A 12,523-nucleotide genomic window follows, 5' to 3' on the forward strand; every position below is an offset into this window, starting at 1 on the left:
CCAAACTCAGTTTGCATCTTTAATCTCGACTCATGGTTTCTTTATGTTTGGAGAGAACCAATGCCCACTTTAGGCATGCTCATGTGACACTTTGAATGGTCAGTCTGTGGAACTGCCCTCAGCGTTTATCTGTGTTGGTAGATATTTTTGATATTGTTATGCTGCGCTTCCATAATTGTGTGTGCGTCTCTTTGTGTAGAAAGATGCAACTGTCGGGGACTTTTCATGCTGAAGGCTCAACACATCTGCACCAGTCCAGAGGAAGAAGCGGAAATGCATCCTGGGAAGCTTAGCGATTGAGATCAGCAGCGCACAAAGTTGGTCTTTGTCTGTGCAGCCGCTGCGCAGCAAGGAAGCCGAGATCAAACGCTGTTCACTCTAAAAACAGAGGTAATAATAAACGCTGCCATAACCTATATGGAAATGAAACTTTTATCAAACATAGCAGGACAAGGTGGTGGTGTTATTAAATTGCTTCTTTTCTCCTATGGACATTGGAACTGATACAAACTGTGACTCCAAATCTGCAATCTAGAACTAAGAATTACTCAAGATACTAAGCAAAACTGTTTTCCCACTTAAATTAATAAAAAAAAATTGAGTTTTGAGAGGTTGTGAATAGTTTGCTTGGTAAACTATATTCGAAACATGCAAAGCCCAAGTACAGATAAAATCTCCTGGCTGGACCTGAACAAGCAGCTTTCTCTTCTCTCTGTTCCCCTCAATTCCTGGAAATACCCCCGGCTTTCTAGAAAGACATTTTGCCTGAAAGCTTTGTCCGAAGCTGAATTTGAGATGCCGTTGAAATGTTAATGCCTAGATTCCTCAGGCTATCTGGAAGCTATAGGGACTGATATTAAAATAGTGCGGCCACTCTGCCATATGTCTGTAACCATACATCTGCAAAAACTGAAAACAAGTGTAATGCAATACAATGTAAACAAAGGAGCCGATTGAAGCCTGTAACTTGGGGTTAGCGAGACTTAACCGCTGTTTGGGTTGTTGCTAAACCATTATATATTTTCTCAAACTTGAAACTTGGAAAATTTCCTGTTTTTATAATACTGCATCTCTAATATGATGACAAATAATGCGAAAAACAAAGAAACATCCGTGAAGAATCACATATTTTAAGTCTTTTAATAGATTCTGCCATGCACATACCTGGCCAGCCAGGTTCCATTTATATAAATGTATAAACAAAAGCTGAATAAGCAGCACAAAACAAAAAATATAGATATGTATGTTACACACAAAATATTTACAGACATGTGAATACACTGACATGATGGTGGAATCTGTCCTTCATACAAATAAAAGCCAAAGTTACAAATATATGTTTTGCATGCAGAAGCTCTCGCCATTTATTAACACTGGTTGGATTTGTGCGGCTGGCAAAATGTAAATGAAAAAGGCAACAACAGCAAGCACCTCAATATTATTTACAACATCATCATACACACACACACAAAAAAAATACAATCTGTATCATTGCTATGCTGTATATTACCACTGTAACCAGATAATGTACTGTAATGTATGGTGACTGTTTAATAAACCCTGCACAGGCTTATTAAAAAGAAAAACAACTAAATGACTAAATAATAATGACTCCAATTCCAGTGTTGAGTGTCACTATGAAACACATCTATGTATCTAAATAAAAAAAAAATAATCGAATTTGACCAAATGTTTTAGTTTTATAACCCCATTGTATTTATGATGCAAACTTAAATAATAACTCCTCCATAGATGGTCATTATGGGTTTTGGGCAAGTGTGTAAAGTGGGTTGAATTGAATGTATCATGACTTATCATCTCACTTTGTTTTCATTGGTGAGACTACACCATTTTTTAACCTTGTGAATCTTACAAATGATGTATTCTACATCTCGATTTAGACTTTTACGTTCAAGCTTGAAATTAGAGGAGTCCATTGGAATGGTGCTAAATCTGGTGCTGTATTTTCAGCTTTGAGTGTTAAAATACCTGATGTCATGACGTGTTGTCTGCCAAAGATGCGTGGCACCCCCTGTGTGCTATTAGGGTTAGCTCTGTAGGTTTAGGGTGAGACAGAAGGCTAAAGACAGCCAAGTTCCTCATTCGCCAAAACATCCTTTGCTACGCTGTAACTGGACAGTGATTCACTCGTGATCAAAGCTGAAGGGGAAGCCTTGAATAATAGCATGTTACACTTTTAGTGCCAGGAGCAGAAAGGCTGATTTATTTACTGAAGGAATGAACACAATTGTAGGTTGCACGTTGATAATGGATGGATTTGTTCGTGTGAAGTGGTCATGTCTGGTTTTTCAGATGACTGCAAAAACTCGGAAGGCTTTTCCTCCTGTGGGGTTGAGTACACTGGAAACAGAATAGAAGGAGATATATATATGTAGAGAGAGAGAGAGAGAGAGAGAGAGAGAAAAGCAATGATATATTTGTATGTAAACATGGCTTATATGTGATACACAATATGCAATGCTGAAACAAACGTATCCCATCTGAAATCCAGAAGGTGTTACCTCTCAGAGGTGATCCCATTCTGATAACTGCCGCTATACTGCCTCCGTCTGTCCACTGGCATCACATCGAGGTAACCTCCTGACTCATTCTGGATCACTCCAGCATGAATGGCTGCTCTGCAGATACTGGATTTCTACATTCAGTAGACAAATGAACAAACCGATGAATGGTAACCACAGATGTGTTAAAGGTAGCGCACACTCTGTCACTCACAAAATATCTCAGGTTTGTATTCGTGTTGCACTCCACGTGCACATTAGCATTTCCAGATTGACCTCATCCATGGGTTCCTGATAGGACCCTAGAGCAAAATAAAACTTTTCTAGGAACTAGAGAGGTTTTACAATTATTAACCCTCTATTTGTTGGTAGTTGGAGGTGTTCTGCCAACGTTTATAGACGTGGCTTTAATAATTGTGATTTTTAGACGGTGAGGAAGAGTGATGGCACCACATCCAGTTCCTTAAGTAAACCCATGGGGGTACTGTGAAACATCTGGTTATTCATAAAATATTGAAAAACCCCAAGACGACTCTGCCCTATTCTCCAAAGAATTAAACGGCTAGATGCTAAGCAGTGATGTCCAAAGTGTGCGTTGAATTGTATTCAGTAATATTGTGCAATATCTTCCATCCATCCATCCATCCATCCATTGGTCAGTCAGTTGACTTGAGGATAGTGATACAACAACTTACATCTGAGTAGTATTTTGTCCCAATGACCCGGGCTTCACTATCACGCAAACAGTTCCTAGGACAATACAACCTGGAAACAAGGTCAAGCCATAGACTTAGATTTAATCAGATGAACCAGAAAACAATAAATCGTAAAGCAGATACCATTTGAAACTCCAGTACACACAGCAAATAATATAGCTCCAATGGTCCTTAACTAAATTTAAAGCATTTTACCTTGGACAGTGTCGTACAGGTTTCTTAAAAGGGCAGAAAAGCGCCACTGTAGTATCACATCTCACAGCCTTGACTAGGAGAAAAAATTGACAAAGCACATAAAAGTGGCCCTTCAGTATTTCTCTACACAGATGATGACCAGACAGTGAAATGTAATTGTGAAGTGGCGTTCTTACCAGGCACCGTCTCAACTTTGAAGGAATTTGCACTTCTGTTTTTTCTGTGAAGTTAAACAAAACTTCTTAAAATCATCCTCCATGACAGAATATAAGTAGTAATAAAGGCAAATGGCTATCAAGCCTCTCTAAACTTTTTTGATAAAGCTTGTAGTTAGGGCTGGACTGAACCATTTCTTAGTTATGCTGCTATAGGCCTAGGCCGCTGCTACACTCTTGTCTCTTATATCGAGCTCCTATCCTCTACTTTCTTTTCTCTGGCTCCCATCCTCTAATTTCATATATAATTTCTTCTCCATTACTACTCATGCAATTGTGTGCCACTACTGTATAGCGGGTTAACTGCCTCCCCCTGTATGTTTATCTCATTCCTCCCAGTGCTCTTGTCTCTTCTTTCTTTTTCTGTCTCTACAGCAGACAGACAGGTCCCTCCATATAAGCTGAGTTCTACTTGTTCTTGAACTGAATCAAAATGACTTGATTAACAAGTAAACTTAATAGAAAGACTGATTCCTACCCGACAGATTGAATACCATTCTTGTATGATTTGGAGAAATGTTGTTTTCTGCCGAGTCTGGTCACATCCAGCCAGCCACCATCATTATCAATAACACCGGAGTGTAAACCAGCTCCACACACGCTGGATTGCTGGAAGACAAACACAATCTTTTCATACAGTATATTAATAAATGCAATAAACCCTTTGGTGGCTGGTAAGTGATGATTATTTACCATGTCATAATAGGCAGATCCCACTACTTTCCCAGGCCTATCAAGGCAACCAGGTGGACACTCATATCTATGGGAGGAAACAACAGTGAAGTGAACACTATGGTACTGATGCTATACTATGCAATAAACCACAGGATATGTATAAACAGCGTTATTTGCAGTTGGTCATTGTTTTCAGCTTTTACCTGTTGCAGGTTGTTCCCTTGCATTGATCCCTCAACTTGGTGTCACAGTTGACTTGTTGGCCTTATGTAACAAAAAAAAAAAAAAAAGACTGTAATACTAGTAAAACCACATACATGTGATTTTAAATGTTGCTTTGAGACGTGTACTGTAGTACTTTAGGAAAATCCTTACACATCTGCTCTGTGCTGACAACCTGGTTTCTCTCATGGTTGTCATTGGACGGGGGGTCGGGTGACTGGGCCCTGGGTTGAGGCTCTCTATCCCTTACCGGTTCTGGTTCAGGTTCAATGTAGTTGGTCTCCTCGAGCTCAGGAGCTGGACGCCTGTCAACACCTCCGTCTAAGAAACACAGAAGCAGAACCACATGATGTTATTGTTCTGTGCCCCTAGATTTTAGCATCCCCCTCAAGTTACACTACTGTTTATATGGCATTCCATTTAAATGTGGAAATGGTACAGTTTTTGCCAATTACAGTAGTTGCCAATTTAAAAAATCATGGCAAATAAAAGGATCCACCTTTATAGCAGAGGTTATCCCTGCAACCTCCTGCGTAGCTTGCTGGACAGGCAGAACAAGGACTTCCATATTTGTATGGAGCATGACCCCACCAGTTTCCCCTGAAAAAAAGAAGACCATTAAGAGACATAAATGTTTTGAGCCAAAAAAAAATTACAGGATGACTGCATCCTTTGTGGCCAGTTCCTTTTCTTGAACCACTGATTTTTATCAATGTCATATGCAAGCTGCTGATGACAGGCCTTTGGTGTCTCCACATATCACTATCATGTATTATGCTTAATGAAGTCTTATTAGTAAATGATTTAAAACTTACGGCGGAGAGTAGTTGCAGACCAGATAGACTGCTTTGGCCCAGATCATTCCCCAGACGTTCATGTTGTAGCACACATTGATGGCACAACCAATACGATTACTTGTTGCCCACACCAACTGGAAAAGAAAAAACATTCAGGTGGCGTGAACTGATCTATGATCCTTACACATTATTTGGAGCATGCAGCCGGATCTTATGTCCTTACCTGAGTGTAGTGTGTACAAACAGGTCCTGAACATCTGAGTGGACAGTGTGGGTTACACTCCTGGGAGTAGGGGTAGCTGTAGTGCCTCACCTCATCATACCAGGCCTGAACGTGGTAGGTAGGTGGTCGGTCCCTAAAGTGGCAGAAAAGTTGTTACTGTGTCGACAAAAACACAATAAATATAGGAGTATAGGAGTTCTCTGGCAGTGTTAAATTGTTAGCAATGTAACTGAAGAGCATAGTTTCCAGTAGCAGGGGATCTGAAAGAATGGGGAACTCCGGGCCTCTTCCAGGTTCACTATGTTAAACAACACTTATCGCAGAAAACGCTGACACATTATCACCTTTTAAAGTTTCTGGAAGTGCTAACAAACTCATCCAGCAAACATTTCTATTCATTTGAAGTCTTGTCAAGTCCTATATTCTATATCATTTTAGCTCTGTTTTATTTTGTTTTAGCAGGAAAGTATCTACTAAAGGGAAAGCTTGGCACACTGAAACAAACCTCTGTTCACTCCCAATTCTGGATCATATATATGAGCATCAACTTAGCATAGTTAAGCTCAAAGACCGCATGGAGGTCTGTCTGACTTTGTCTGACAAAATCTAACATTTCTGAAGCTTGCTATGTAACCCTTTCAAATACCCGACTTGTTCATTTTGCATAGAAACCAACATGGAAACAATCCTTTGTTTTGAACAAGGTTATTTGCCACATTATTTCCTGGTTCTGATAAACTGCCAGGCAAGAGACAGTGACAATTCCAGGAAGTTTGTGGTTCCTGGCAAGAAACAGATTTCAAGATACAAGTCAATCCTGAGTTAAAAAAAAATAAAGAAAAAGAAAAGAAAATTCTTTTTGTATTTTGCAGTTTATAAAGCTTTAGGTTGGTAGTTTTAACAGCACCAGTACAGGTACGGCATCCAGTTTAGAACAGTGGTTGAACCAACAAGCTGTTCATTGTAGCTTTACTAATAAAACAAAGAAATGAGAATCCTCTCAGGGAACAATAACATGTTTAGACTACCTGTGAAAGACCAACAAGCTACAAGTCATTTTCAGGGTAAGTGAGGAGTGATATGTCACGTAACACTTGCCAGAGTTATGTGGCAAGTGGACTTTAAAAGCAGATACATTCCATTACATTTTAGTAAAAGAAAAAAAAAAACAGAGTACATGGATTTTGTGCTAACTGAAATTGACATTGCACTAATGTGGAAAAAGACAGTGTTTTTTATGAGATAACCACTGTCTGACCAACTACCTCAAACTCCCTCCTCCTATTTTTGCACATACCAACCTGCCCCAATGCGTTCCAAGATTTTGGCCTATTTGTGTCAACATGTGGCTCGGCCCATGTTCCCATCGGCAGGTATGTGCCCAGTGCTCTGCGCTCCTCTCCAACTCATAATCCCATACCTGAAAGAAAAGCACAAAACACACTGGTTCTTAGGTACAATGGTATTTGTGTTTGTAAGGCTGAACTCAGTCAGCATTGAGGGTAAGTAGCTAATATTTTGTCAGGGAATATTAGTTTTGTCCTGGGCAGCAGGATCTCAGACATGATTAGTCTAGAGAAGCTTTGCAACTTTGCAGTTTGCAAACTGGAAAGTCTCCTGACTGAAGTGGTTTACAGTGAGTGACCGCTTACCATCACTGTGCCTTTAATTGGTCGTCTTTACAACTTAAGATACCTCGTCATTCTCTTCAAGGAAAATAAACCACCTCGTAAATTCCACCCAACTCTGAAAGCAAGCCTGCAAGTTTGAGGCGACATGAACCTGGGAGATGAACCGGCACTTCACTTGAAAGTACTGTAGCTGTACGCATGCCTCTCGCAAATTTGACACAGTATAGTCAAAACTAGGCCTCTCCTATTAAACACACACTCTCTTACACACAGACACATACACGAGAGGCCACCACATCAGCTTGCAGCTGTGTGCTACTGTTCAGTGTGGTTGTTTCGTATCTTGTTTCCAGTAAGTTCTGGTCTCATTAAAACAATCTCAGAGGGAAAGAAAGCAAAAAAAACAAATAAAATAAAATGAAATAGCTGCACAGAAAGTCTCTGTTTGGGGGCTTGATGCCATCTTTACCGTAAAATGCTTACCAGAAACAGCTGAACTGAAGCCAAAATACCTGAAAACTATTAGCGCACTTCTAGCTTTAAACAAAGCTGAAAAGCAGACTGTAAGTACAGGGTCGAGCAATATAAATGTTGCGGCAAAAGTTAATTTATTGTTGACTTTGTTGCGGAGAGAAAAGAATAGGTGCAGTGTGCTCTGCTGTTGGTGTGCTGTTTAGCTTCATTACGGCTATCACACGTCAAAACTAATAGGATAATGCTTAAGTGTGGACTTGAAACTGCTGTGCTAGATCACCATAATGCGTTCCATATGTTAAGTGTAAGGCTAACACACTGCGCACACTGTTGCCCGTTCACTGCGGTGCTGCTTACAGTTCAGGCCTGATTGGAAAAGTGATATTTTGAGTCCTTAGTTCTCTGGCCACAATCCAGCTTTGGCTGATTTACCAACGCAGACTCCTTGATGTTGTCATGTGATATGGTATTTTTCCAGGAATGTTACATTATGTTGCAGATGTTAGGGAGCGTTGTCTTCATGCCAATTTTCAATGTATTTTTGTTTAACTTGAGTAAAAAGATTATGTTATCATTAGGTTGGACAGAGGAAACCCGACACCAGAAAAATGTCCAGATCAAAAGTATAAATTCTTCATTTGTCAGTTCATGGCATTGGTTCATGGCTTTGCCGAAGTGAACTGATATAGTAGTTTGGCTCATGTTGATGGTTTGACTGAACATCAGTGGTGTCCTTCCACTGATGTTCAGTCGTACTAAAGTGTGGTTTATGTCTGTGCCGGACATAGGCAGTGGAACCTACGTACATAGTCTACGCTGGTGCGAGCCATTTATGCTTATCCACTCCTCAGTCTGGCTCTCTTTAAAAATTCTAGTCGAGTCAGTTTAATTTTTGTTTCTCTGTCCTGCTTCACTGTCAACAATGGCGAATGAAACGTTCGGTATGACCCGCCAAAGCAAAAAAAAAAAATGCAGATAAAAAATAAAGATAAAGTATTCCTTCTCATAGACAGTGCTGTTTTAACAGACTAAACTAAATATGTCTTTGGATTTCAACTGGACTTTAAAAATACCATTTGCAGATCAGAGAAATGAATTATCCTCCCTGCCTTTCTGACATCAGCATTAGCCAAGACGAATTGTGTCTGATCATTCCTGTAGCTTTCCAGAGCTGCCACCTCAACAATAACTTCATACAGCCAGGTGTGCAGATGTGTGAAAGTAACCAAGAATTAAGCTTTCCTTCCTTACAGCTACTTTGACTTACCTTTTTCATGTACAGCACCACTAATGCGTTCATGGAAATGTGCATGCCTATCTACATTTCTATACCTTAAGATGGTTAAGAATTTTCACCCTTCTTTGGTTGTGGTATCTGCAACAGGTACAAACAATGGTGCCCTCTGCCAACAACTCCCAGAAATCCTTCTCATTTTGCCATGTTGCCCACCTGAGCAGTCCACGTGTCACTACCTCTTCGGGTTATAACGGAATTTGAGTTCAGCGCAAAGCTTTCACTGCAAACAATCTACGGTGGGTGCTAATGACCTCAACCAGCTCATTATTCTCCCCGGATTCTTGTTATTCTTCGCCCTCAATTACCCAGCAGAGGGGAAGATGGACTGCCCGGCAGCCTTCAGAGAGAGGTCATGGTAACAACTGACAATCTCCTTTTGCATTCCAAAGAGCATTAAGTTTCCAAAATACAGACCTGCTCCCAGTCATGTGCCGGGACCACCTATGCTACAGCGCTAGGTGCTCAGTTTGCATTCTTACAGGCGTTGCTTTTGGACGAGTGCTCAAGGCAGCTCGAAGACAAACACTGAAGAAGAAAACAGGAATCTTTTCTTTAGTATCTCAATGCATAAGAAACCCACCCCATAAATGCTTGTGATTCAGTCTGCAGTATGGTAAGCGGTTGTGATTAGGCAAACCTTTAAAGAGGTCTCTGTTTCTCAAGACGATCTGAAGGCCAAGAAGTGACGTGACGTAACTGACGCAAGCAGCGCTCAAGGCATTTGCTGGATAGTTTTTGTATGAAATCAAAAAAGTCAGAGTCAGCTATGCAGACGAGGTGCAGCTCCTGTGGCCTCTGTATCCTACAATCTGAAAACCAAACACTCGGCCCTCATCAGTCCCCTGTCTTAACCACATCATTATCATCTGTAATAGTAGCTCTCGCTAAAGAAACACTCGATTAGTGTACATAACGTACATTTCCCCTGCACTTCAAAGGACGAGGCCTGACATGTTTGAAATAGATTCACCGCTCCGGGACCCAAAATGAGATGCACGGAGAGTTGAACAAAAAATAACACGGATGGCGAGTCGGGAGGTGGAGGAGAGAGAGAATGTGGAGGAGGGTGAAGAAAACCCCAAGGGAAAAGCTCGGAGATCGTGCAAGCGAATGAGCAAGGCAGGAAAAAAGAAAAAAAAAAGAGTCAGCAAGATGAGAAATGGAGTGATACAGAAAGGATAAGCAGGGCAAGAAAAGAGAGGTGGAGGGAGGGCAGGGTGGTTGAGGCAGAGGGCAGGGCGACACTGCGGGGTGAAAGCTGGATCTGGTCCAGGGTCAGCAAGGGCAGGCAGGCAGGAGGCAGAAGCCAGAGAAAGCTAGACGGTGGCTTTGGCTTGCAGGTCTCGTTTTCTCTTCTTCCCTCCTGCATCACAAGTGTCAAGAAGTGCTCTGCTCTGTCTGTCACAGGTGCATGGCGTCCTGGTCCAGGGGCAGCATAAAACTGACAATCAGATATCGTCCATACATCTGTTAGGTTTCCATTCTCATCCAGCATGTGGTTGACGCTGTCAGTCTGTTAGTCTGTGTTCTGTGCAAGTCAAAGGAGCCTCATATCCAACCACGTATCAAAGTAATTAGATGATACCTTGAGCATATGGCATATACATAGGTAGCAGCTCACTCTACCACCTCTTGTCCACAGCTCCTTGTGCTCAAAGAACCATTTAAATACTTATTATAACATCATTGCTTGAAATGCTTTAGCGCCATCCCTGAGGTATGCTGATAATTCATGACCACCCTACACTTTTCAAATCATTACAACATCTTTTGTTGAACACTGTTTTTTAGATTTATTCAATTCAAAGCACAAGTCAACAGGAGTATATTGTGATTACAGTAATTTCCCATGGTCATTACTGTGCCTGGTAGTGTAAACCGATTTTTACATGAAGTTTACATGAATCCAGGCTACTACTAGTCAATGTCTCTCAGCAATATATCAGCCAAACCCCATGTGGATGCTATCTATGTTCATCTTTTCCAACTCTGTGTTACTACTGCAGATGGTAGTGAGTCAGACACACTGGTCACTTGCAATAGAGGAGGATGTGTCCGGTTTTACAAAGATTAAAATGTATGTATGATTTGATGTAGGACAATGTTGTATCCTGGCTGATTGTCACGGTGTTTTATTGACCCTACTTTTTGAATGTTGAGATGTATCCAGTAGATTTACCTACACTGCAGGGCGCATCCCCTTGCACTTACCATGTACTCCATGTTGGAGGCAGGAGGATACACCTGACCTCTCAGCTTGTTGTGCAGGTCCAGGATGAGGTGCATGTCTCCCTCGCTGATGGCCCTCCTCCCTCTTGACCTGGCCTTCCACCACTCCTCATCCTTGTTCCTGTACTTGTCCAGGATGGACTCGAGCCGCGTGGAGTTGGTGAGGACCATGGCCAGGGCTGTCTGCGTCAAGCACAGGAACAAGCTTGCTGCTCTAACCCAGCCAGCGACCGGAAGAGACCTCCTCATGATGGGCAAAATTCGGACACTATGAGGAGCGCGACTTGCCTGCAGGAGTCAGGGAGAGTACTTTACCAGTCAGCTTCAGTCTGCTTGCTGCATGCCTAGCTTGCACACATCTTTCACACGCACCCAGTCTAGATGTTATCATTTCTACCAGTGTCCATTAATCATCTGCTGCCTGCACTGGACCATATTTAATAAGAAGAGCCTTGAATCTGTGCCCTGTCTGTCTGCGTTTAATAATGCTTTAATTATGGGGGACTTCACTTCAAGCAGAGACTCTGACACAGCTTTCAGCAGCCTGGGTGCATCTGTGGGTCACTGCATCGGTACACACAGTAGGACCAGTGTAAACCAAGATTTCACACGTTAAGTTTCACAGGGCGAGATTTAGTGTGCACGCTGGAGTGGCTGCCCTATACGCGCTATACATGCCCTCCAGGCATACATTTATGGCATGAAAGCGCGGAGATTACATTACATAACAGCTAAAATACATTGACATACTCACATATTTGAACACAAAATAGTAATTGAATAATTAATTGAACAAAAAAATCATTTTCAATCAATGTTTTGTTCAATTTATTATTCAGCAATGGGAGATGAAAATATGATGTGAAACTTTCACACGATGTGTAGAAAAAGCTTACCTCTAAATTAGCGATGAAAGTATCTCCCAGGTGTAGTCTGATATTCCGGGTGTCTAGCTGCAGGTTAACCGAGACTACTGCGGGGTGAGAGTTTTCCAATCCAGCCTTTAAATCCACCCATCACTCAAAGCCAGCTCAGGCAGTGGTCTTTCTCTCGGACTGTCCATCCACGCTTGAGAAAAGGCTGCTCACGAACGTCTATAGGTACCTGCTGAATTCCTCGGCTCTTTCAGCGCACTGCGGGCTGCACGGGGGCCGCGGCTCATTTTTTTGCGCTTATATGCCAAATTGGCGCTTAGCAACGCGCAACGCAGCCGACCACGCCTCTGCAAAAAAAAAAAAAAAAAAAAGAAAAAAGAAAAGAAAAAAGAACTCTACCTCGCTTGCTCCCCTCTTACCTTACACGCACGCTCAGGCTGGCACTTCTGTTG

At 41.7% G+C, this 12,523-nt stretch overlaps 1 protein-coding gene across 1 annotated transcript; it reads right to left on the reverse strand.

Moving 5' to 3' along the window:
- Nucleotides 1–1,125: 1,125 nt before the first annotated feature.
- On the reverse strand, nucleotides 1,126–12,523 carry LOC125010746 (cysteine-rich secretory protein LCCL domain-containing 1-like). The gene is made up of 15 exons (XM_047589535.1): nucleotides 12,093–12,523; nucleotides 11,179–11,484; nucleotides 6,867–6,985; nucleotides 5,566–5,698; nucleotides 5,361–5,476; nucleotides 5,045–5,145; nucleotides 4,699–4,866; nucleotides 4,527–4,587; nucleotides 4,342–4,408; nucleotides 4,127–4,257; nucleotides 3,610–3,653; nucleotides 3,434–3,506; nucleotides 3,218–3,287; nucleotides 2,523–2,656; nucleotides 1,126–2,361 (listed from the first exon to the last, which is right to left on the reverse strand). Exons 2-15 carry the CDS (start codon nucleotides 11,443–11,445, stop codon nucleotides 2,310–2,312), a joined length of 1,536 nt encoding a protein of 511 aa, XP_047445491.1. The 5' UTR covers nucleotides 11,446–11,484; nucleotides 12,093–12,523; the 3' UTR covers nucleotides 1,126–2,309.

The sequence above is a fragment of the Mugil cephalus genome, chromosome 7, assembly GCF_022458985.1.
Source record: "Mugil cephalus isolate CIBA_MC_2020 chromosome 7, CIBA_Mcephalus_1.1, whole genome shotgun sequence".
Classification (NCBI taxonomy): Eukaryota; Metazoa; Chordata; class Actinopteri; order Mugiliformes; family Mugilidae; genus Mugil; species Mugil cephalus.

Coding starts and splice junctions, on each gene's coding strand:
- LOC125010746 (XM_047589535.1), bottom strand. CDS start 11,445: ATGAGGAGGTCTCTTCCGGTCGCTGGCTGGGTTAGAGCAGCAAGCTTG. Junction 6,986..11,178: donor CCTCCAACATGGAGTACATG/GTAAGTGCAAGG, acceptor CTTTTCTTTCAG/GTATGGGATTATGAGTTGGA. Junction 4,588..4,698: donor TGTCAGCACAGAGCAGATGT/GTAAGGATTTTC, acceptor TTGTTACATAAG/GCCAACAAGTCAACTGTGAC.